This window comes from Galendromus occidentalis, unplaced genomic scaffold (assembly GCF_000255335.2).
Source record: "Galendromus occidentalis unplaced genomic scaffold, Mocc_1.1 scf7180000077459, whole genome shotgun sequence".
NCBI lineage: Eukaryota > Metazoa > Arthropoda > Arachnida > Mesostigmata > Phytoseiidae > Galendromus > Galendromus occidentalis.
Window position 1 is genome coordinate 183,161 of NW_003805447.1, and position 22,770 is coordinate 205,930.

Consider the following 22,770-nt stretch of genomic DNA (forward strand, 5'->3'; position numbering starts at 1 on the left):
GGACGCCTCCGTCCTTCTGAGGGTTTCGTTGAGTGCAGCGTAGTTGGCAAAACTGCGCCGTTCCCTCTGATGTGTTCGCGTCAGACCGAAACCCAAAATAGGAGCAGTTTCAGGTGCAGAACGCAACGAAAAGAAATCCTCAGAGCTGAAATTCCTCCTTTTATTCCATGAGATAATCTCTTTTTTCCCGGAACACAGGGAGGAAACTCGGCGGGGATATATTTTGTGATCGTTGAATGCTCGGGAAGAAAGTCCCGAGTCCTGGACGGGACAGCTTCCAAGGCAGTCAAATGAATAAGTACGGGACAGTGGAGAATGCTAACCAACGCGCGGAATTCATCAACAACATCTGGTAATCGATCAAAGCCGCGTTTTTTTCACGGTCCAGCTCTGATGACCAGTGGCTCTGTAACAAATGGATCAACCGCATGCTTCCCTGCTCCACGCGGGCTACGTAGGCTCTACGGCTCCCTGATATTGGTATTGGTAGGAGGAACAGAAGGAACCATACTGAGATCTGGAGGAGATTTATGACCGGTTTCCGTTATGCCCGACTCGTAGATCGGATGCTGTTTGGCGATTCAGCTGACCGTCCGGCTAAAGGGCAACTGAGTCTTGCGAGATAGTAGTAATAAGAATTATGAGCTGTCGGTAACAAAGGTTGTGCATCGATCTCGAGCGTCAGATCAACATCAAGGAACAGACCCGTTGAGAGGTCACGTCCCCATGCCGTCGCTCATGCTGTCGCGCGAGCATTGAAATCGGAGCCGGAAGTTGGAAATCGCAGCAAAAAGAGGCAACGAGCGAGGGAGCATGCTCTGAGCCTGAATTCCATCCGATCCACTCGCATAGGCCGGGGCTTGGAAGCCTGCTAGGCGGGGATTACGCGGTTGCGTAATCCCTGCTTTATTTCCTGCTTTCTTCCGGTAGCTCATTCATTCATCGATTCGCTCGTAGATCTCGCTTACCTAGTCTGGCTGAGCATCGTCGAGACTCTGTAAGAGGATAGGGGGTGCTTACATTCTACGCGGACTACGACGGACAGTGCAAGCAGTTCCGAGACCGAAAGGAACGTCTTTTCTGTCTCCTTTAATTACATTTAATGCCCCCCCCCCGGGCCGCGTGGGAGCAATTGTCTGGCCGAGGATCTAGTTACATGAATCAGGTGTCTGCCTGTGCACTCGGGTCTCGGTTCGCAGTTTCCTCTCAAGGTAACGATTTTTTGTTCACCAAGTAAGGATGAACTCCGAGGAAAAGAGGCGGAGCAAACAAGGAGACCGCAACGTCACTGTTCCGAGGAAAATATTCCTCTCGGAATGGTGAAGCAGCAGATATCAATCAGACAGCATCAAGGAAAACTTACGATTGGCGGTTCCCTTTCATGTAGACGATGATGCCTTCGTCGCTGTCGCCTTTTTCTTGGTAGTGGAATTTGTTGCAACGGATCATCGTCTCCATCAGAAACGGAGTTCTCTGCACCTCGTACCAGGTACCCATGAACTGTGAAGGATAGACCCTCGTTTTGGGATTGGCGGGAATGATGGTCAGATCATTGTCCTCGTGGGGGATTCCCGTGGGCGGCGACAAGGCGATTCTTGATATCGCTAGCCGCTGCCTCTCGGACGTCGCCGGGAGAAGCCTCGGCCGCTCTCTGCTGGACCGAGGGTGAGCCCAGCACGGTCACGAGACTCCGAGTGAGCCGTGACAGGTCGATAGGGTTGGAACCCCGAACGAAAAGGGGAGTACCGGCGATTACTTTGATTGAGGAGCCAGTTTTAGTACGCCGAGGATAAGTGCGGGTTTGATTCAGCATGGCTATTCAGAGATTTCTGACGCTCGAGTATTTCCGGCAGAGCTGGGCGCGTGCCGCGAAAACGAGAAGAAAACTTGACCACGGGAGAACTTGATTGATGGGATTCTGCTCTGTTCTTGACTGGCGACACGATTGACGTCATAAACTTCCCTACGGGTCGAGATCCCATCCGTAACCTCCAAAGAAAGGATACTTCGGGACAAGGCCAAGTATGTGGAATCGATCTCAGTGGATGCGAATACCCAAATCCGGTTTGTACTGGCCGCGCACTTGGATTGCGAGGAACGTCTTCGATTATCCGCGGTTCTCCACGAGAATCTACTAGAAGTCCGTCTTAGGGGACGATCGAGCTCCTATCGAGGAGCAGGCAGCTGATCTTCGAGTCGGATTTTTCGTATAGGATTTCTAAGATCGGTAGCGACTTCCCAGAAATCTTCTGCGTATAGAGTATAGAGAATATTCCCGAAGAAGCACTCATGGCACTCACCCGCTCGTGATCAAAGTCCTCGATAGCTTTTAGTTGACTGGGACAAAGTCCAGGCATCACCATGGAAAACACTGGAGTCACAAAAACGAACAGAAAGAGCTCCGTCCAAAGATCGCCCATGATTATCGGTCGGATTCAGCAGACTGAGCTGGTGTGCGATCCGTCGTGGGGCTAGAATCACACTGAACCACAGATGAAACGAGGAAGGAGCGGCTTGCCGTAATGAAAATGAGTTACTGTCTGATGCCGCGGGTGCATCGGCTTACATTGCTCGCGCCGCCGTGAATATAAATCCCGCGTGAGGGGAGCCAAGGGGAACGGATTCGATTCAGACTTCATCATTCCGGGTGCCCCAGATCACACATCGACATCGCAAAAACGTCTCGGTGGCATCATTGTCCCGCTGAGACAATACTCACTCCCCTGTTGGATAATTCTTGTATCCCGATATTATAAGAGGCGGAGAGCTCACCCAGGCAGGCAATACTCCGCGGGATACCGCGGACGTCAGGGAATTCATCACGTGCCTCATCGGGAGCGAGACAGCGGCTCAATCAACTCGTGGGCAGAATGCACTGTTTATGCAAATGCGCCATTTTTCGTGATTAGTGAGACGGCCGCGTCTCAGTCAGCCGATGTCGATTCCATGCAAGAAAATGTATCGGCGGGAGATTGCCATTGATAATTGTTTCACTGGCTCGAGTCGATGATCATCAGGCCATACCCGAAGCATTATGCCCCTCGTCCGCACGATTATCGAGTCTTGCAAAGCGAAAAGTGAATTCGACTTCTACACAGTTTCAAACTCTTTCAGCGTCGTCTCGCGGTGCTTTGCTTTCCTCTTTCTTCTCCTCGAATTCGAAAAATATATTTGGCCATGAAAACTGATCTGTTGAACCGCTGGGAAACGCGAACCGGGATCGTTGGTCCTATGTCCTTCCGCGGTGGTCGTACTATTTTTGCCGATGAGCAAGCTGAGAGGTATCATCTATGGACCGGCTAGACCCTCATAGAGTTTCGCTCCCGGTTTGAATGACTTGCTCCAACGACGACGTACTCCTTTTGATGACTACTATCCTCCGCAGTTGGCTGTTCTCATCATTCGAGCGTCCCGCCCCAACCCCTACACTCCATATCTCTGACTTTTCCTGTCCGTCCTCGCGTCTGTGTCTGATGTAAGTCGGCGAGACGTGGCCACGCTCGCCGGAGACGTCGCACGATGTGGCGGGGGGGAATGCCGCCGAGGATGGTCGTCGAAAGATAGAGTTGATTCTCTGTGGGTCTGGAGCGCCACGGATATCTGCATTTGAATTGCACCAAACAAGCTCAGTCGAGTTCGTCAGCGACACAACCGAGTGGAGGACTCGCTCGAGCGTTGCCTGCCCAGAACAAGCGTGGCCGTGTTCTGGACTGCTGCTTCTGTCGACTAGGTGACGGCTTGATTCTCAACGAGAAACGCCGCGGTTTCTTCGGCGATGCCGGTCCACTCGGATCGATGACAGCTCTCCCAGATGATCCTATGGGAGCGAGTCATCGTCAAAAACCAACAGAAACCCCGGTCATGATCCGAGCCGCTCAGCGAGTGTTGAAAGTCAGAGATTCTCGGAAAGCTTATGTTTTTCTCGACCTTCCCCTCGTCGAGATGTGTTGGTACGGTTTACTGTTCGGGTCAATCCTTCGCTTCCGTAAACACACGACGCTGAGCGTAATCAATGCTAACATATGCTGACTGGCCAACCGCCAAAGACGGCACCGTGGGCCTCTGTTCTCAGCTTTCGGACGAAAAAGACGATATAAACTCAATCGCTGGAACTATTCGCAGACTACCGCACGAACATGAGTGAGACAACTCGAGCCTTGAAGATCTTCCATATTATATGGATCGTTGTCCCATGCTTGAAAAACGCTTGAGAGCTCCTGCGGTCGTCGGTCGAACGGGAGAAGAATTCCAGGGAGGTGGTCTCCGATGAATAAAGACTAAATCTGGGTGTCAGTATCAGCTCTCACTGAGTCGCGAGGGTTCTCTGAATCGTCGCTAAGACCTCGATATTCTCGAATGACTCCCTGATAATGACCGTGCCGGACGTTTCTCAACAACAGATCGCCTGGACAGCCGCGATTTTGCGCGAGCGCTCAACGAGCTTCACGGCCATTGCATTTTTGAGAGTCTTCGAAAATTCATTCGGCTGTGAATTCGTGGTGGATGATGTCTTCCTGTATCGCGTCGGACTTCCGAATGAGGACGACGAAGGACAAGCAAAAGCTCGCTCGATGCTTGACCGACCAAAGGGATGTCGAAGGACCCTTCCGATGGACGGCGGGTCGGCCGGCCGACGTCCGGTCGTAGTAGAGCCGGAGGTGACACTCCACCAGATATCCATTGTTTGCAATGATTTCTTCTAGGGGTGTATGGATGGATGCTTCCCCGTCGGCATTGTTCTCAGCACGACCTAATTGGTCTTCAACGAACGAACAAACGAACGAACGAGCCTAGGCCAGGTTGAGTGGGAGCCTGACGAATCCGTTCGTATCTGTGAGAAGAAGAAGTGTACTACTCTTTTCGTCCGATCGTCAGCCCCCGTGCTCCGGATTGTGTATCGCAGACGGGTGTGCTTCCTTTCCGTGCGATTGAGACACTCACGGACGAACGGCTAGTCGGTCGGTCGGTCGGCCCACCGACCGCTCGACCGTCCAAACGAACGCTCTCTTCTTCTCGAGCATTCCCTTCCTCACGGGAAATTCCCTCTCCGAATACTCCGTTTCCCTGTTCCTCGCTGTTCCCACTCGCAGAGAGAGAGCTCAGAGATCGTCTCGAGTTCGCGGACCACGAGCACCGGCTGCCGGCGAAAGAGCGCATTGTTCTGTGCACCGCTGGATTATAGATTTTCCTATTCTCGGCAACGGACACGAGTTTTACGACTGTTCGTCATCACACTCGCTCGAGTTGAATGAATGTTTGTTTGTGTGGACCTGTTGTGCTGCGTGTAGTGACCGTGTCGGTGATTCGAATCTGACAGTGGGTGCCGGTCTCCGCACCCGAAGTGACCTACTGCTATCTGTCTGACCGACAAACTGACTGAATTCGTCACCACGCTGATCACTGAACATGTGTGATCTCTCTGATCTCGATGCGCGCGTGAAACGGTACTCCCTGGCTGGATTTTTCTATCGGCCTGGTTCGAATTGAATCGCCGACTCTTTTCCCGAGCTGCGAAACTGTGGACTCGAAGTGAAACTGGGAATTTATCCCGGTGCTAACGTTTGAAAAAAAGCGGAACGCTGGCCGTGTGGACTCTCTCATCCACTCCACTCTCTATACGGGCTCCTAAAAACCGGATAGTCCGAGCTAGGATCGTGGAAGGTTCGCTTGGAAGTGCTATCAAGGGACCGCTTTGAGAGGGAAGTTGCCCCGCTGCCGTCTGGGTGACAGATCTACAGACGAGCTCGAAAGCTATACCTACAGACAAGAGGCGGAACGGCCTGGAAACGGGGACGAGGAGTGTGAGTTGGATAAGGACTGACCGAAGAGAAAGCGACAAAGTGGAAAACCATCCGAGCAGTCAGTTAGCCAATCGGGATACGGAATAGGCCAGAAGAAAGAAGAGTGGACCGGACGAAACTTCAGTCGATTCAAGACATGGCTTCGTGATACGTACCGAACCAGGTGAGCCACCGAAGAGAATTGAGCGGGGCTGTGTGTAGGCTACGTTTCCGTAAAACGCTGCGGACAGATATTCGGAAACCCTTCGAATCCGATAAGCTTCGCGTAAATGTTTTAAAGTCACATGAATTTACCTTGATTCACTTCGAGGAGGAAGGTGCGCTCTCCAACTTGATTTCGGAGAAGGAAGTCAAGCCGCTCGCTTCCATCCCATCACTCCTTTCCGTGGTAAAACGCTGCTCGCGAGGGAGATCCCGAGGATCAGCGAGGACTTCCGCCAGAATTCCCGTGAGAGTCCCCATCCGAGTTCCCCTGAGTTTCTCCCTGTCAATTTCCTCGGAGGGTTCTCCACGGAGTTCCGTGAAGAACGTTTCAATCCGCGAATACCGACGAGATTGGCAAGCGCCTTCCTTGATTCCGCCAAGAACATTTTCGAATCCGGAATTCGATTCCGGGAGTGACATCAAATCGGCCATGAGCGACACGTGGAACTCCGGCTGGTAGATCAAGGACAACATCCGAGCTGCCCATTACCGAAGGCGAGCTGAAACGCATTCCTTATCGCAAAGTTACAAATGTGCCAACCGTCGCGTCGTTGCATGGCGATGACGGACTCGCACCAAAAATCGGAAAACTCTCTCCGTTGATCAGACATACATAGCTCTGGCGGTGCGATTGTCTATCGCACTCATAGAGAGACTTCAGATTGAGAACGCGATTCCTATTTTGAATGCTGCGGAGTTGAAAGAAGACTCAGGAAGCTTTTCGACCGTGTCGGGCGGAATCAGTGCGTAATCCCGATGGGCTCCCCCACGCCAGTCGGATTCACGGCTTGTGGAGATGCATCAATGAAGAAATTTACATCTTCGTAAGTTGAGTTGATATCGAGGATTACCTTGCTCCGCAAATCCTGCAATTTCCTTACGAGTCGAACACCTCTGACCTCACTCCATAGCGAGGGATGCTCGAACGCAGTCTCGTATCCTTTTCCGTCCATGCACCAATTCCGTGACGGAGAGAATTCGAATCTCATCGTGTGTGACGGGAGAGATCGAGTAAATTCTGGGTCTCCATCGCAGAAACTGTTCCAGTGAGGCGACAGGGTCTAAAGGTGTAGAGGACCGCATGGTCGTGAGTCGTGATGGATGAGAAACCTCGTTTTTCGTCCAAAAATTTTGAACTTGTTCGACCAACGTGTTTTCGTGAGCTATGAAGTGGAAGGAACGCATAACGAGAGCGGAGACGAATCGACTGGAAACAGCAGGATAACAATCGAAGCCGTTCGGAAACACAAGCGAGTTTCTCTGTCGGAGATTTCGAGTGAGGAAATCGAAGTCGGAGGAAGGAAGAAAGGATTGACTGTGAGGAACGTGTGTTCTCTCGTGTATAACAATCCAGACCTCCCGCGAGTAAACACTCCCGGCGATGGGTTTCGAGTTCGACATCTGCGAGATACCTTCTGCGCCCCAAGACGACTACCCGCGTCGTCAAGTGTCTCCCTTCCTCAGCCCGCCGCTTCGATCAGAATCAATATTAGGAAAACTCTTTTGACGGGACCACGGTTCGGTCAAATCGAACGTTGGGAGCCGACTCCACGCCAGGGGACCTACCTGAAGGGCAGGGAGAGAGCTTCAGGAATAATATGCAATGTATTTTCGCGCGATCACTTTATTGCCCCAAAGTCGTTGGTGGTGCTCGGAACCTATTATCAAGGGTCCCATAGCCATAGCAAGCACCGCGTGCGTCAGTTTTGATCCGACTTTCGCTAATGTCCCCAGCAGGAGCGAGGAAATTAGCAGAAAAAGTTTAATGGTTCGGAAAACGGTGCCCAGCCTCTGAGGAGATTGAGTTTGCGGCTCCAGCGGCCTCTCTCGGGCCCATTCGATTCGAGCGGAATAAAATGAGCGTGCGAGGACCGACAAACTTGCGAACTAGTCTCGAAACGCACGTGATGTTGCTTTTACGGACGCGCGGAGACCTCGGCTCGCTCCACAAGACGGTAACATATAACAGGCAATTGAAGAGGCGCCTCAATAAACAGGCTCCACTCGTCGTTGGGAAGACGGTCTCGTTCAAGGATATAACACGAGGAATCGTATTTCACTCGTGTCTCGAACAAGTCTTGTGTACGATGCTGTCACCAGAAATTCAGAATCGACGGCGGGTCACGGAAGGGGGGCATATACTTTGGATATCAAAATCCATCCGCATGAGCGGAATCAATCCCTCCGACTGACGTCGAGGCTCTTGGATGCTATACATTGAGTTTCGCATCCGGAATGCTTTTTCTTCAAACATTCAATCAGTCAGTCTGTCCATCAGCTGGTGAGTCAACTCATTCCCGCGCGTGGCCGATCATTAGAGCTGCTAAGCCGCCAGAAAGGGGAACTCGCAGCCAACGTGCCCAGCCGCTGTTTCTCACCGAACGGGAGATTACGAAACTCGGAGGGAACTTCCGATTCTCTCCGCTCGTCATTTCTTCCGCTCTCTAGTTCGGTCCGCTTCCGCAATCGTTCGCCGCTGAATTCTGAGTGCGGTAGAATGATGATTCAAGATGTTTTGATTCCGATCCGGAAGACAGCGAGGACTCGATTGCTCACCTTCGTCCTCCCCGAAATCATTCATTCAAGCATTCCCGATTCAATCGCCGCTCCTTGTTAGCGATTTGCGAAAAATGGATGCCTCCGAGGAAACCAGCTCATGATTTTCCGGAGAAAGCATTCCTTCAAGTGTCGAACGTGAAAAGTTGGTAAGAGTTCATGGCTCGATTGGCCCGTCCCAAGACATGGTCTTCGTCGGTCACCAGGATCGCTCGGGGATCCTCCTCCGCCTGTAAGCGGCTCGTTCGGCCAACTTCAGCTCGCTAGAGCGACGCCTAGGTGAGCCTCAAGGCGGGTCGAGTCAACGGCCCCCTTTGATGTGCAAATCTATCCCCTCGAGCTGATCTCGCCTGCCTAGGTGTATTAGTATGTAGCCAAGGGACATGTCGGGAACAAGCGTTGGTCAATTCCACAGCCAGTCAACTCCGAAAAAAGCCGGCGAGACCGTGTTTCGCTACAAAACCAGAAATATTCGAATGTCAACTCCGAAGGACGAAATTTCGGAGTGATCGTTGATTATCATTATTATTGACTTTTCTCCCGACGAGCTGAGAACTGATTGGGAACCGGTCGGGATCGTGATCGGGAACGATCATGGCTCGTCTTTTTCCGATGACGTGGAGTTCGCTGAGCACGTTCTGGAGCGCAGCAGCTGCGTCTAAGAGATATTGAAGGGTGACACCTGCTCACCAAAATCGCAGAGATCCTGTCCGAACTGAAAATTGGATCTGGGCAGAGATATGGCTGTCACCAGGCGAGGAGATTCTGCGGAGCGGGGATTCATCGCCGAAAGCCTCGAGTGCCCATTCGCTGGCAGAAATCGTAACTAGGTATATCCTTTGGGAAAGCCGGGATGACTATCTGCCCAAGGGAAGGTCACGTGGCGGTGACCAAAGTGTCGGCCCAGAACTCGGTGGAGTCAGGCTGCGGGTGGTGCCTGGCAGAGCGGGGACGGCTGAACATGCTGGTCTCAAGAGATGCAACTTGCCAAGACTGCTTGTTGCTAAGCCGCGCGCGGGAGAAGAGCATGTCGCGAGATCAGGAGCGATAAAGATAATTCCCGCGGACCACCCCGGGATGAGGGGGATTTCGTAAAGCGGCTCGCAGGAATCCAGACGGTACGCGCCCCGAGCAGTGAGAGCAACAACAATGCCTCAAGCTTCTTGGATTAGGAACCCGAAAGGAAAAGATCGCAACCACGGACAGGAGCGACGCCGAGAGAGACGCGGTCGTTGCGACGCCGACGTCTGGCACTCGGAGAATCGGAATATGGATCCGAATTACTCAGGGTGTGTCGGGGAAGTTCGGAGCAGGCGTATGACGACCGGAATAGACTCAGAAACGATCTCACCGTACGGATTGAATGCCCGTCAAGGGCTTTTCGCGTCGACCGTTTTACCGCGATGTGAAACCGATTCCCGAGCGGAAGGGTCCACGACCCCATCAGGGACCCTTTGCGTCGGGTTCGGAAGTCTTATAAAATCGATAAGTGTTCGGCTCCGATATTTAAATCAGATCCAGGAGGTGAAGAGCGAGCGCGATCCCGATGGCTGAGAGTTTGGAATCGCAGATAGAGAGGATTTTCCCGATGCTCACGATCGAGCTCCGAGATTCGGAGGCTGGTCGAGTGTTGGGCAATCTAGACACATAAAGAAACTTCACTACCCAGCCTCCAGTTCATCGTCAAAGGCCGGAATTTGTCCAGGCTCTGACGACCTCACAGATTAGATATTATTCCGCTGGGGACGGAGAAATTCGGAACGCCGTCAGCTGCACGTTCGAGAAAACACGATAGAGGGGGTCTCGTCTATCGTGTATTGATTATGTTCGAACAGTGCTCTTTTCCGAGCTCCTTCGTCGCTTTGAAGTTCACTCCAACGCTCCCACGTCCTCCGTTTTCTCCTGATTCGAACCTCGAGTTTTCGAAAGAGATCTTGTCCTACACGACTCACGGGCCGATCGGGAATCTGATTTCAACTTTCTACAGCCTTCAGGCGAGATCACTCGACTGAGCCCGAAATTCGGCAGGAGCGTGGCCCGATGAAGCGTTAGAGGGGAAGGGGCGGGGAGCTGGGACGAAGCGAGCTGAGCTGGACCGGATCCTATCAACTCCCATCCAATGTCTTCTGACCGTGGTTGTTATGAAGCTCTGCTCACTGCGGATCAGACGGGAAGCTGATCAGGAATCTTTGCTTCCCACTGTCCTACGCATACGTAGGCTCATTTTCGACATCGGGCCCCAATCCGTTCTCCGAGGGAATGGATTCTTGTTTCATTTTTTCTCGATCGCTGCTATTGCATACCTGAGAGTTCTCGAGCTGAGGCACACGCTCCCACGCAACACGGGAGATCCTTGGGAGGTTGTGGGGAAACGGATGGTAGAAAGTCCGCCTCAGGTCGGAATCTGAACCCGGAGTCGCTAGAAGGTATGCGGATGCAAGAATTTTTTGACGTAGAACTACGTCATTATGGACGCTGTCCAAAAAAATGTGACGGATCCAGTTACGGATGCACGAATGGTTTCGGATTGAGGGTTTCGAAATCGCGGTAGGCTTCTCAGGCGACATCTGGCACGGTAAAACTGTCAGAGAGGCTATTGAACTCCCCGCGACTCCGTGTCCAGAAAACTACCTCTGGAACCTTCGAATCACCTCAGTTATTTAGAATCATTGGACATTGAAACTAAACGTGATGCGTTATGATGCATTGTGGTACTCAAGGGTGCCGCCGGAGTGCCGGAGCAAACGATCGTGCCACTGAGCTGTCAATCGTGGTACGAAAGCGGCGAAATATCAGGTATTGTATCGGGGTATCAGCACATCGTCTCCCACGCAACTCCGGAGGCGAGTCGAATGCTCAGCGCGCCCGACACATCTACATTTGCATACGCGCCGCCGCCTGGTCACCTCACGACCGAACTGAATCATTTTGATAATGGGAACTATATAGACAGGATCCGGCTCCAGAACCGTCTCGGGTGCTCAAAGCCGGAAAACTGAATCTCAGCCACGCGTATAATATGATCCGATACAGCAAACGGCTTGCAATATTCGACTTTCTCTTTTCACCGTCGGCTTATACTTTCATCCCTTATTCCCTCATCAGTGAGGACCGAGGAACTTTGGAGGTTTTGAGCAAGGAGCTATATTCCTCATTCGCTGAATGAGGGCTCGAGACTCTCATCCGAATTTGACACTTACTGCGATAAAATTCTTACATCAAATTACGGCTCCGCTCGACTGCTCGATCGTTTGGATCGGGTCTCAATAACGATAGGAACATATCGTTGAGGATCCGGGATTCTCATGCGGGACCGAACTTCATTGGCTTCATGAGAGTGCGTCCGAACTTCATCCTCCGTGTCGAGACTTGAGATGACAGGAGCATATCGTTGAGGATTCAGGATTTTCATCTGGAATCGAACCTCATCGGCTCCGGAAGAGTGCGGCCAGACTTTATCTTCTGGATCGGGACTTTATCGGTTGAAACTTATCTTTGAGGACCCCAAATCAGAATCCAGGATCGGAATTCATCGCGAAGCTATATTTTCAAGCCACGCTTCAACTATCTATATCTCGATTTCATAATCATAGACTGAAACAATAAATCTTCCCTCGATTCGCTTCATAGACTTCATCGCGATCTCGCGATCAGTCCCCTCGAGTACGTTGACGTAGTTCTACGCAACCCACAGGTTTGGCTTCAAGCTAAACCTGCACTGAATTTTTTTCGAATCCCAGGCACCAATCCGAGTCACCCAAAATTTATGCTGTTCAGTCGCAGAGGACCGTCGCGATCGGGTCGGTGTCCTTCGAAGAACGCCGAATTTCTAGAAATACTTGCGCCAAGTCATCCGCGCGGGATGCGAACGTAGTTTATGCGAAAATTCGCTCGTGGACTTCATCTCGGTTGAGGGATCCACTGCCCATGCTGTCGATTTCAATCAGAAATCCGCTCGAGGGGATGATTCGGATAAGAAGCTCCGGGAGGTGGAATTCGATGAGAGATCACCCCCTTCCGTCGAGCCCCCTCCCCCGATCCTGCCCTGACGCTCGGCGCGGGAATTCTCGATTGATTTCCATGATCCATGTCTTCATCTGCATCGATACCACACGATGAAAATCGGGTTCAGAATCTATGTAGCTGAATCATTCCTGGATGTGGAACGGTACATTTGCAGGGTGAGGAAGGGAGAGTCGCCCCGGAGAGCCGACCTCTATTTTTCACTTTCCTAGGACGAGCTGCATTGCCGTCTTCTGGGATGGCAGTCTGATCGAATTCTCAAAAGCAAGAGTTGCTCTCCGTCGCGAACGCTCTCGCGCGGAGCGAGAGAGAGAAAGGAGGGGACTTGAAGAAATGTACAGTAGAACTTCGACATAGAGGACCCGGATACAAGGAACACTCGGTTACAACGAACCGATCCCTCGATCTCAGCTCCCAATGACGGACTTTCGGATAAAAAAGAACAAATTTCCAGACCTCGGTCCCTTCCCCCACCATGCTAATGAAATCGATAAGAATCGACCTATTCTTGCGAGTGGAAAAATCTGATACGATAGCCTATTGGGCGATTTGCGGGCTTCATCGCTCGGATGCACGTCATAAGAAAGGCTTGTGCGGTGTTCCCGATAGTTTCCACGCTGCATCCCGATTTAGAACCCGTTTTCGAATCGACAGACTCTGAATATGACGTACCCTCCCGGCTGGCCCCTCTCTGTACTCTATAACGAGGTTCTACTGTATATGTATATGTACATAGGTGGGGGAGGTGGTCAACGCGAGAGAAGTGCGGCCAGCCTCACCCTCTGCGCTCAAACAAGCGAATGATCGAAGGTTTTGGGATGTCGATAGGGAAGACCGATCCTCTTCGCGGCTCTCATCGTTACTACAGAGTAGATAAACTCCACGGAACCGCTAAGGGACGAGTGGTCGTGCCAGAGGAACGCAAAGGCAAACTTTCGGTCAGCTATCCTGAGAAGGAGGCACCGTTCAAGGGACCTGGAAACGAGTTTCTGATGTCCGCTAGTCTTCTTGTAATCTGCCACGGGCTCTTTCCGGCTCGGGGCCTCAACTTTCCCTCGCGGGGAATTCGGATCTCTTGAATCGAGAGGTTTTAAGACCTCTCGGACCGCCTGCGTAATTCCTCTGGGTGATAAGTTCAAATGGAAGACGCAGTTTTCTGGCCAGCCTCCTCTTATCCTCGATCAAGGATCTCCCGCCGTATTCTCGCAGCCATTCCACTCGTTCTTGAACCCTCACGGTAGAGGGTACGAATGATGGGAGAGCTAGAAGAGAAGACCTGCGTCCGCTCGACGAGAATATTCTCCGTAAACAAAAAAAGCTCTCCTGGAATTCGAGGGTCTTCTCGGAGCTCTCAAACGAGCAGCCGGACCGAAGGAGATCCACGTGGAATGAAACTCTCTCGTTTTGGAGGTGTTCTCCTGGAGCCCGGGTCCCGGGGGACACCGCAGGTCGTCGGATCGAGCGGAAGAGCCACGGGGTTGAAGCAGTGGAGGCTCGATTCGTGGACCTGTGCGCGAGATGGAACGAGCGCGGAAGGACGCGAGATCAGCAGTCAGGCGCTTTCATGCTATGTCACTCGTTTTCTGCCAACCGATGCGACGGTGAGAGACGGGATGAATTTTTCCGCAGATGAGGAAGCTCATCCGATAGCGAGCTCTGACCAGCGTTGTGGTGGTATGACGGTATGACATTCAAAAGTCCCCCGATGAGGCACGTACAGACGTAATCTGAAAGCTGGAGCTCCATTCTCGTTGGCGCTCGGGTCCCCAGAGTCATCAGCGTCTCAGAAAGCAATCTGTGAGGAATCGGAAGAGACCAGTTTTTATCCCGCTTCATTCATCGATCTGCCGGGGAGATTGGGATGTTTGCTCCGATAGGAACTTTTTAAGGATCGTGTGCTGATGACCCAGTCGAGCGTGAGCTCGAGTGAGTAGGAGTCACTTCCTTTCCGTTTGAAATTCTGCGCACGGCAGGAAACGCATGCGGGCGCGGGGGAAATGTCTCTCAGATGCACGCGAACAGCTACCTGTGGGACGTTCGGATATACGTGGGTGTGGAGAGGCTGCTATTTGAAACTGACACATTTGTTTCTTTGAGCCCGCGTGGCCGGAATGAATTCAGTCTGTCGGGTCCCTCCCCGCGAATGGTGCGCTAACGGTTTTTGTCTGCATCCTTATCTAAAAGTAATCAGCATTCTGAGTGAGCTCGTGCAACAGAAGAGAACAGCCGCGGTCCGCAGCAGATATTCCCCCTCAACGATAATCAGGGACTCGGCCGAGACATTTGACGATCTTGGAAACACGTGCGCGTCAAATGCTCGATCCGGAGGAGAGGGAAGGACGAAAAGGAGCGCGTATTTTTTGGAAACGCACCGAAGCGGAAACCTGGGAGGACTCAGTCCGCGAACTTACGCTCGAACGTAATTTTATTGTTTGTTTCCTTATTTCTTCCCTTATGCGGCGCCATTCGTCGTAATGGATAGTGGCAAGCCTGCATGCTGTAACAATAGAGGAGCCAGGGAAAAAGGAGAACACCAGGAGCATGAGGCAAAATGGGCTGACCGAGCAGCCGACCGAGCCGTCTGAGCTGAGAAAGAATTCTGCATTCCACACATTCTCACATACAGTGCCTGCTGGTGCCTTCCCAAGGCGGACTCGGGTGTTGGATGGCCGACTCGGTGGCCTGCCACCGCTGCTTTTTGACTCCTGGGCAAAGCGTGGCTTAGGCCAAGAATCCGATGGCCCCTAGCGCCTCCAGCCGCAGACTTCGGCAGACGTGCTCTCACTAAGCGACGGCTGATGTAATTTCACTCGGATGTTTTTTTTTGTGCGGCGTCTCGCTGTGTATGATTGACTCTGTCGGATCAGCGGGCCGGTCTGTTCTCTCGGAAGCTTCTCGATAATTGGAGCAGTAGATGCATTCACCGTGTATGAATGGGTAGATAGATGGGTGGTTCGCTGCCGTCGTCAACGTCGAGTTCGTCGTCGTAAATGAGAGGCCCGACGCTGTGTCGCCCAGGAAGAATACTCCTCGAAAGCGAACGTGAGTGGCAGCTTGAAAGAACCCACGGATGAACACTGTTCCACTTGGAGACCTATCGAAAAAAGCCGGCCGTTGTGAGAGTACGCCGAACAACGGCACTTCATTCGATCACTTGGCGCTCCACTTACGCTTGCTGACTGTCCGCGGAGAACTCAGTCTGCCCGTTCCGTGAGTACGACGCGTCGACATCGGAATGGTCGTAGTAGCGGACACGGGAGACCAGTGTCCACAATCAGAAGCTTGGAAAGGCTCGACGTATCTTCGGTGAGGTGCCGTCCGGCATGACCGTTTGGTAGCAATTCTTAATGATTGTGCCGGGGCGCGGATCTATGGCTCGGCGTGGGGGATGCGTAGCAAAACGTTTTTGTGCGTCTAATCAGCCAACACTCAATCCACGGACGGTCCTGCGGAGCTCCACAGTATCCATTAGAATGTCAATGGACTCGATAGAGTTCTTCCCGCTGTGGGACGAACAGTTGGCGGATCTCTACCGCTCATCGATCGCGTAGACGCGCAATGGAAGAGCTGGTTGAGCTAAAACTGTCGATATTTCCCCAGGAAATTCTTCTTGATCGCAACATACCGCGCGAGGTCCTCAGCTATGATTCTCTAGTCCGTAATTCCATTCTCTCAGAAAAACGTCGGGATTCGGATGAGATCCCGTTACGCTTCCTGCCACCTACCTACCTCATTGGGGGCAAGCCTGGGAATCTACGATGGTCACGCAAAATTGTTATCTCGGTAACGCGACAGAATAGAAGCCCACCGGGCTCGCGCTTGTGCTCGTTGTTGTTGATTGAATGTTTCGATCCGATCCGAGAGAAAACTCATCCGTACCACGGGCGCGTGCGCTCATCACGTAGTATCGCGAATGTACCGACTCACCAAGCCAAAGATGATGAATATGATTTCTCTCTCAAAAAAGTTGCGCCCAGCTGAACTCGATTCGGCTCTGAAATTATTACAGGAAGCTAGACGTCTCGGGCCGTCTCGTTGTCGCCGAGACTCTCCACTCGAAACTCAAGATCGTTTTCTCCACCCTAGGAGCAAACGCTCATCGGTATCGCAGCGCTGTCTGAAAAAGAACCGCCCGCTCAATCGGGGAGCGGGCTCCGCAACTTCCGACTCACTCTCCCGGACGAGCTGTGAACTCGCTGCTCTAATGGCTGGAATGGGCTCATGACGATGATCGTCCGCGTTGACGACCTTCCGTTTAGCATTCGATAGCTGCGGGGTCGGTCGTCCGCGCAGCTGTCCCTACTTGTCTGTCAGAGAGATTCTCGCAATGAAGATATTCCCCGACACTCGATTTCCATGAGTCATCGGTCAAGCTTTCCATCACCTTTTTTCCTCTCTTCTACGCTGATCGATGAAGATTTGCGTGACCCGGAAAAACATGATGCGTGAACATGCCAAGCACAACTCGCCGAATAGCGTTCCCAAAGGTCCAAACGAGCGAGTACATTTCTCCTACTCGGAGAGTAACACAGCCATCTATTGAGGCTTTTCCCGTTGCGCGATCATCTTACTTGGTGAATGGACAGTGGGAAACGAACCGGCCTCTACGTTGGATCCGACTAGATCGGGCTAATTAGAAAACATAGACTTCGTCTTCTTGCTAGGTCTGCCCGCTCACCCACGTTCAAGAAAACGTATGCCCCAGGTACTTTTCAGCATACGATATCCGGAGCATATCCATTCTACGCCACCGGAGGGTAACAGACACTCCATTGGGATTATGCCCCGGGAGGCTCAGTTCTCACATACACGTTCCCTCTCAGAGAAAAAAGAGATTACGCCCTTGAGGTGCATATTTTGTTAACATCTATCGTCGGTGGATCACTAACAATTGAGCCGCGAATGGGATACGGCTAAATTATAATGAAAGCCTGCGTGGATAACACGAATTCACATTGTCTGCTCTCGATTCCAGGAGTTCATAATGACGATACCCAGCGGAAAAACGCTCCTTCCCGCGCCTGTGAACTCATCACTTACGAACCTCGGGATTTTCTGGGCCATACTATCGCTCACGTCCGCTGTTCTCAGCGGGGTGGGCTTCTATCTCCCTTTCTGGATCCAGGGAGAAATCTTCAATAGGACGACGGTCTACTTCGGCTCGTTTCGGAGGTGCAACTACCCTCGTCTACTCGAGAATGGAAGGTGCGTTCGTTAGAGGCGTAAGAAGGCTTACGGGAGATGGCGGCTGTTCCGGCCAGATAGGCTCACTACCAATTGATTGTCCTCATTGGTTTCTGAAATCACCACTCCCACGGAACAGGCAGATCCTGAATCGGTCTCCGTCGCCGATTCCAGTGCCTTGGAGCTATGGTCGTTCGAGCTGTTTACAGAGCGCGGTAACTAATTGTTACTCGTAAGACCCTCGACAGAAAAGACGACGCAAATCCCATCGGCGTCAGGACGGTCGTTCTAGCGTTTGTAGCTCATGGAATGAGTTCTTTCCTCCGTGGAGGACTTTTCTAGCTGGATGGCCAAGCATCCAAACTCTTGGTGGAAGCAAACCGAACGGTCAGCGTTTGTGGCCCACCAGCACATCATACGCTTCGGCGTTTCGGCCTGACCGGAGGCGGAAGGGGAAACGCTCAGCCAGTCAGGCAGTCAGCCGACCGTACCTTGTTCACGCCTGTTTTGACAGGAGTATAATACGTGCCGTCTTTCAGTGCGGTGTGCCCACAGCGCCGCCCGGAAGACGAATAAAAGAAGGAGAATTCGCAGCGGCACGAAATTAACGCCAACGTCCGTGGTCTCTGGTGTTTCCCGCATCGGTCTCGGCCGTAGCGGTGCGGAAAGCGGCCCAGAAAGACGTGGTGGCGCGCGCCAAGAATCTGGGACTGGTTCGAATAAGGGTCCCGACCAAATGAGACGTGCAAAAGGCGCTTGGAAGAACGTTCCGCGCATGCACGGCTAACCGTGACGACCGAGAAATTACAAGAAGTGAACTTCCCGGGACCTGCTAACTCGATACCTGATGGTAATGTCGCCGATTCTGCTTTTCAGACTGGAAATCGTCCTCGAATGCGGGCGCTACGCCTCCTTCTCCTCGATACCCTCCGTATCGTGGAGGGTTACGTCGGTTTTGATCGGCGTAGCCTCTTCACTCGCTTTGCTGGTAGCATTCATCGCCGTGATCGGCTGCTTCACCGCAGACGCTGTGAACCACCTGCTGGCGAAAACGCTCGGCTTCATACAATTTGTCGCAGGTACGTCAGAATAACTTCGAGGGGAACGATGAGTAAACGGGGTACCCCTCACCTCACCTGTTGTTATCTCGTGTGGCGTGCGATCGTATCCCCGAAGGGTCGTAACCTTTGGTTTCCGAGGAATAAATTGAAGAGAAGCTCGTCGACGTCGGCTCCGCTCGAGTTTTCCGTCGGAAATCTGCGCTTAATAGGCAATAAACGAGAGCGAGCTCTCGAATCAAATTCAATCATGCGATCGAAGTTTAGCAATATCCAATGATTCGCCGAGCCGCGATTCCCGCGCGTGATACGAGGACCACGTCGGCAAATCTGATTCATGTTTTGGAAGCAAAATTCGAAAGTGAATCCCTCGCAGCTCGATATGATCCGTGTACCGGCCGTCTCAATTGTTCTCCTGCCCGGGATGTAAATCTTCTTTCCCGAACTGGATCGCGTACTCTTGTTTCGCATCCCATATTTTTCCGGCATCTGCAGAGCAACGTTACGACGACGCCGGCGTAACAAAACTCACCCGAAGACGAAACGAAGTCGGACAAGAAAGAAACGAAAGCTGTAGGTGGTGAACATCGAGCCGAGACCCGAGGGATGAAATTTTCCCCCAGGTGAGAGGTTGGATCGGTTGATCGCTTTTCTTTCGGCTGCGAGTGCCTTCTGCAGCAACACGTCGAAAGAGAACGGTCGACCAGGAATGCAGTGGCTGATATTAGTAGTGAGAAGAGAGGCGCGTTCGCGCGGGAGCAACAGCGACCGCACACTTGCGATAGAAGAGCTCGACCGGGCGTGAATAGGTGCTCGGCTCCGGTTTACAGCCGCATGAATACAAACTGATGTGTCAGCTTGCTCCGCTCGCGTTTGTTCAGCGCTCACTTACAGAAGAGCGTGTCTCTCCCCGTCGCTCGTTTTTCAAGCTTTCATTCTCCTGAATAATCCAATGGAAGAGAGACGAGATCATCTTCTACTTACAACCCCACTCGCATTGCATTCGGATGCACAATGCCAACAACAAAAAGCTAACAAGTGTTGTTCTCTTGTGAAAGGAAACGTGTACGCGTTGCTTGTCAGCGGCGACGGAACAGCGTTGCGAGCGAGCGTACGGAGGGAGGGAGGAAAACTTCCACGATTCTCAGACGAGGCGTTCGGAACGTCGACACAGCACAGCGATATCCCGTATATGTACATAGTTTCGAATACACCCACATATGTATGTCTTTTCCTCGGAGGAATACAAGAATACAGAGCTCTGAATACAAAGAATCTCCGAATCTGCCCACCTTCCCCCGAGGTCAGTCGGCAGGCTCCCGATAATTATCCGGAATCCCCGATGTTTAAGCCGGGGCTCCCACCGAAATTCTTCCAACCTCGCTCCGAAGGCATGAGACAGGCTCAAAAGTACGACGCGACGTGATAATGAATCTTAGGGTGGCCGGATTCTGAGATGAATTCCTGAATAGTCGCAAGCGGGGAAACATCCTATTCACGCGGTGGTCCGTATTCCGACGGAGACTACCGCTCCTTGATAAACGGGATAAATCCCTTCAGCTCAACTTTGGTCGCTGCTTGGAACACTTTTCTGGCCGAACGGTCGAATGGATGGACTGAATGTCTCGGGGAATGATTGCTCGACCAGTGAGCTCACTAAAGACAGCTTATGGCTACTGCACCCCGGGAGTAGTTCTAATGGGCGACTTTCATTAAACAGCCGTAGCGGGTGTGTCTGATGATGTGCGCTCACAGCGAGTCGCTCAAGAAGCTCTCGAGATCTCTCTCAGGATAAAAAGGAGCGCCAGGGGGCCATGCCGCTGGCCCGCCCTCTAGTCGACCAGGGGGTTCCCCCGACGGCTCCTCAACCTGTTTTGAAGAAGGCTTCCCCGAAGGCTCTAGACGTTCATCGAGGTCAAAGCCTCGCGCGAATGGATCAATCGTCCGAACTCGGTGTGAAACCGCTCGTAGAATATATGTACCTATGTGTGGTTGTTCCAGATGGTTCTCTGATGCGCTTCGGGGAAAGTAGATTATGGAACTTCACGGGGGCACCTCTGTGGGAATTTTCGATTTCCATCCCTACACATCCGAGAAGATGTGAAGTCGTTCCTGGGAAATCATTGATTTAGGAGGATGCAAGTTCAGCTCCACGGAGCTCTAGATTCGACTCTTTACTCTCGATACCGGGCGTAGAGGAATGTAGCGTCGGATGGAGTTGTTATCCGAATTTCCCGATTATGTCACAAAAGTGGATTTTCCTGTCATACCATCGAATCTCCTTCGGAATTTCAGGTCTGCTGGTCGTCGCGGGCCTCGGTCTCTACCCGCTCGGCTACGGAAACCCTCAAGTGAAGGAGGCTTGCGGTGAAACGTCGGAAGCGTACCATCTTGGACCAAAATGTCGTTATTCTTGGTAAGAGATACGGCGGGGGAAGGATGAAAAATGTTTTTATCAGCAGTCGGTCAGTCCTCAACGTTGATTCTACTCCATGCGGAGATCAGGCGATTTACCTACCTCTTTCATCAATCACAGGTCGCTCTACATGCTCTCGGTCGCGACGATGATCCTGTGGCTTTGCAGCGTTCTATCGCTGAAAGCTTCGAGGATGGTTCCCCATTTCTACCGCATCTGACAGAAGGCTCAGCTGGTCGAGCTCCTGGGCAGTCAGATATCTGACGCTAACGGCTCGAGCCAGCAATCGTCGCAGCCGACTACGCCGGTGGCTACGCAGCAGAACGCGTGGAATTCGAATGCAAACCAGACAGGATCGACCGTCAATGGATCGTGACGAAAAACCAAGGTAATTAGCATTTCAACACCTCCGATTCTTCGAGTTTCGGAACCGCAACACACGTCATGAACGAGTGTTCGAGAGGTTGCCGAAACACGCGCATCGGTTTCTCGCAGTCTCAGGGTCGATTCATACAGAGGACCTGACTGAAGTTGTCGCCAGTGGGCGACCGGACCGGGCAAGTGAGGGCACACGCCCAGGGGGCAGATTCTATGCGGCGCACTTGCGAATATCCACATTGTTGGAAATATAGGGCTTCCCCTCAGAGAAAGGAGCGATTCTAATATTAGGGAAGGAGAGGAAGGAGGCAGACTACATCTTCGGCGGTTGTATTCGCAAAGCGCCGTATTCTCATGAATGAGAGCTTCCAATTATTTGGGACGCACTCCTGTTCCTTCAGGAGCCACGGATGCCCTCTCCTGATCGTTACAGAGGAATATCGACTCTGGAGATCAGGCTAGAGGCTTCTTCCGGAAAGTCGATCAACCCAAATTACTCGTCCCTTGCAGGTTTTCACCGTAAGATTCGCTGACGATCCAGTGACTGCGTGCGAATAATGACGGAATAAACGTCACCCATCTGGACCAGAGCCGTGCCTTAACTCCTGAGAGAACCAATGGTGGAAACGTGGCAACGAAAGTGGAGGGATAGACCGAGGAGCGGAGAAGGAAAAAAAACGATACTCAAAGCAGAGCAATATCTCAGATCGACGTCGATCCTTATTCTTTTCCCTTCAACGAGACAGTCCTCCGAGAGGGAGAATGTACAAACTGTATCTACTTGACTAGACTAAATTTTTTTTATATGTGTTGAGAATGGAGGATCATGATTTCGTCCGCAACGGATCTAGGACACCCTACCTCGCATAGTGAATTACATCTCGGATCAGAGCCATTGGACTGAGAAATAGAACAAGGGGGGGCCCAAATCGAGTACTTTTATCATGTTCCGGTTTCCGGAGTCAGTTCCTAAAGGCCCCAGTGCTAGTGCTCAGTGACCCCTGGAGATGACGGGGTCTCGCGAACAGTTGTAGAGGAATGCGCACCCTGCAATACAATTGCGGAAAAATATCATCCATACCAGTCCTACAGTAAGCGCGACGGGATTCGTCGGGCGGAACGTCTCCGCTGTGATCGATGGGCGCACTAT

General features: G+C 52.1%; 2 protein-coding genes across 2 annotated transcripts; one reads left to right on the forward strand and one right to left on the reverse strand.

The window, feature by feature from the left end:
• Positions 1 to 964: 964 nt before the first annotated feature.
• LOC114828261 (uncharacterized) lies at positions 965 to 2,420 on the reverse strand. The gene is made up of 3 exons (XM_029111673.1): positions 2,301 to 2,420; positions 1,364 to 1,500; positions 965 to 995 (listed from the first exon to the last, which is right to left on the reverse strand). The coding sequence occupies exons 1-3, from the start codon at positions 2,418 to 2,420 to the stop codon at positions 965 to 967; spliced, it is 288 nt and encodes a 95-aa protein (XP_028967506.1).
• Positions 2,421 to 5,897: 3,477 nt separating this feature from the next.
• LOC100905728 (LHFPL tetraspan subfamily member 1 protein) lies at positions 5,898 to 22,429 on the forward strand. Its single transcript, XM_003744093.2, has 6 exons — positions 5,898 to 5,964; positions 17,560 to 17,789; positions 18,645 to 18,847; positions 21,122 to 21,242; positions 21,363 to 21,630; positions 22,131 to 22,429. The coding sequence occupies exons 2-5, from the start codon at positions 17,569 to 17,571 to the stop codon at positions 21,460 to 21,462; spliced, it is 645 nt and encodes a 214-aa protein (XP_003744141.1). The 5' UTR covers positions 5,898 to 5,964; positions 17,560 to 17,568; the 3' UTR covers positions 21,463 to 21,630; positions 22,131 to 22,429.
• Positions 22,430 to 22,770: the final 341 nt, after the last annotated feature.

Bases quoted from the DNA above. Each gene is read 5' to 3' on its own strand.
- LOC114828261 (XM_029111673.1), bottom strand. From the start codon at position 2,420: ATGGGCGATCTTTGGACGGAGCTCTTTCTGTTCGTTTTTGTGACTCCA. The intron at 1,501-2,300 runs GTGAGTGCCATG...TATCCTTCACAG, and splicing joins AGGACTTTGATCACGAGCGG to TTCATGGGTACCTGGTACGA. The intron at 996-1,363 runs GTAAGTTTTCCT...ATCCTCTTACAG, and splicing joins ATGAAAGGGAACCGCCAATC to AGTCTCGACGATGCTCAGCC.
- LOC100905728 (XM_003744093.2), top strand. From the start codon at position 17,569: ATGACGATACCCAGCGGAAAAACGCTCCTTCCCGCGCCTGTGAACTCA. The intron at 17,790-18,644 runs GTGCGTTCGTTA...TCTGCTTTTCAG, and splicing joins CGTCTACTCGAGAATGGAAG to ACTGGAAATCGTCCTCGAAT. The intron at 21,243-21,362 runs GTAAGAGATACG...CATCAATCACAG, and splicing joins CCAAAATGTCGTTATTCTTG to GTCGCTCTACATGCTCTCGG.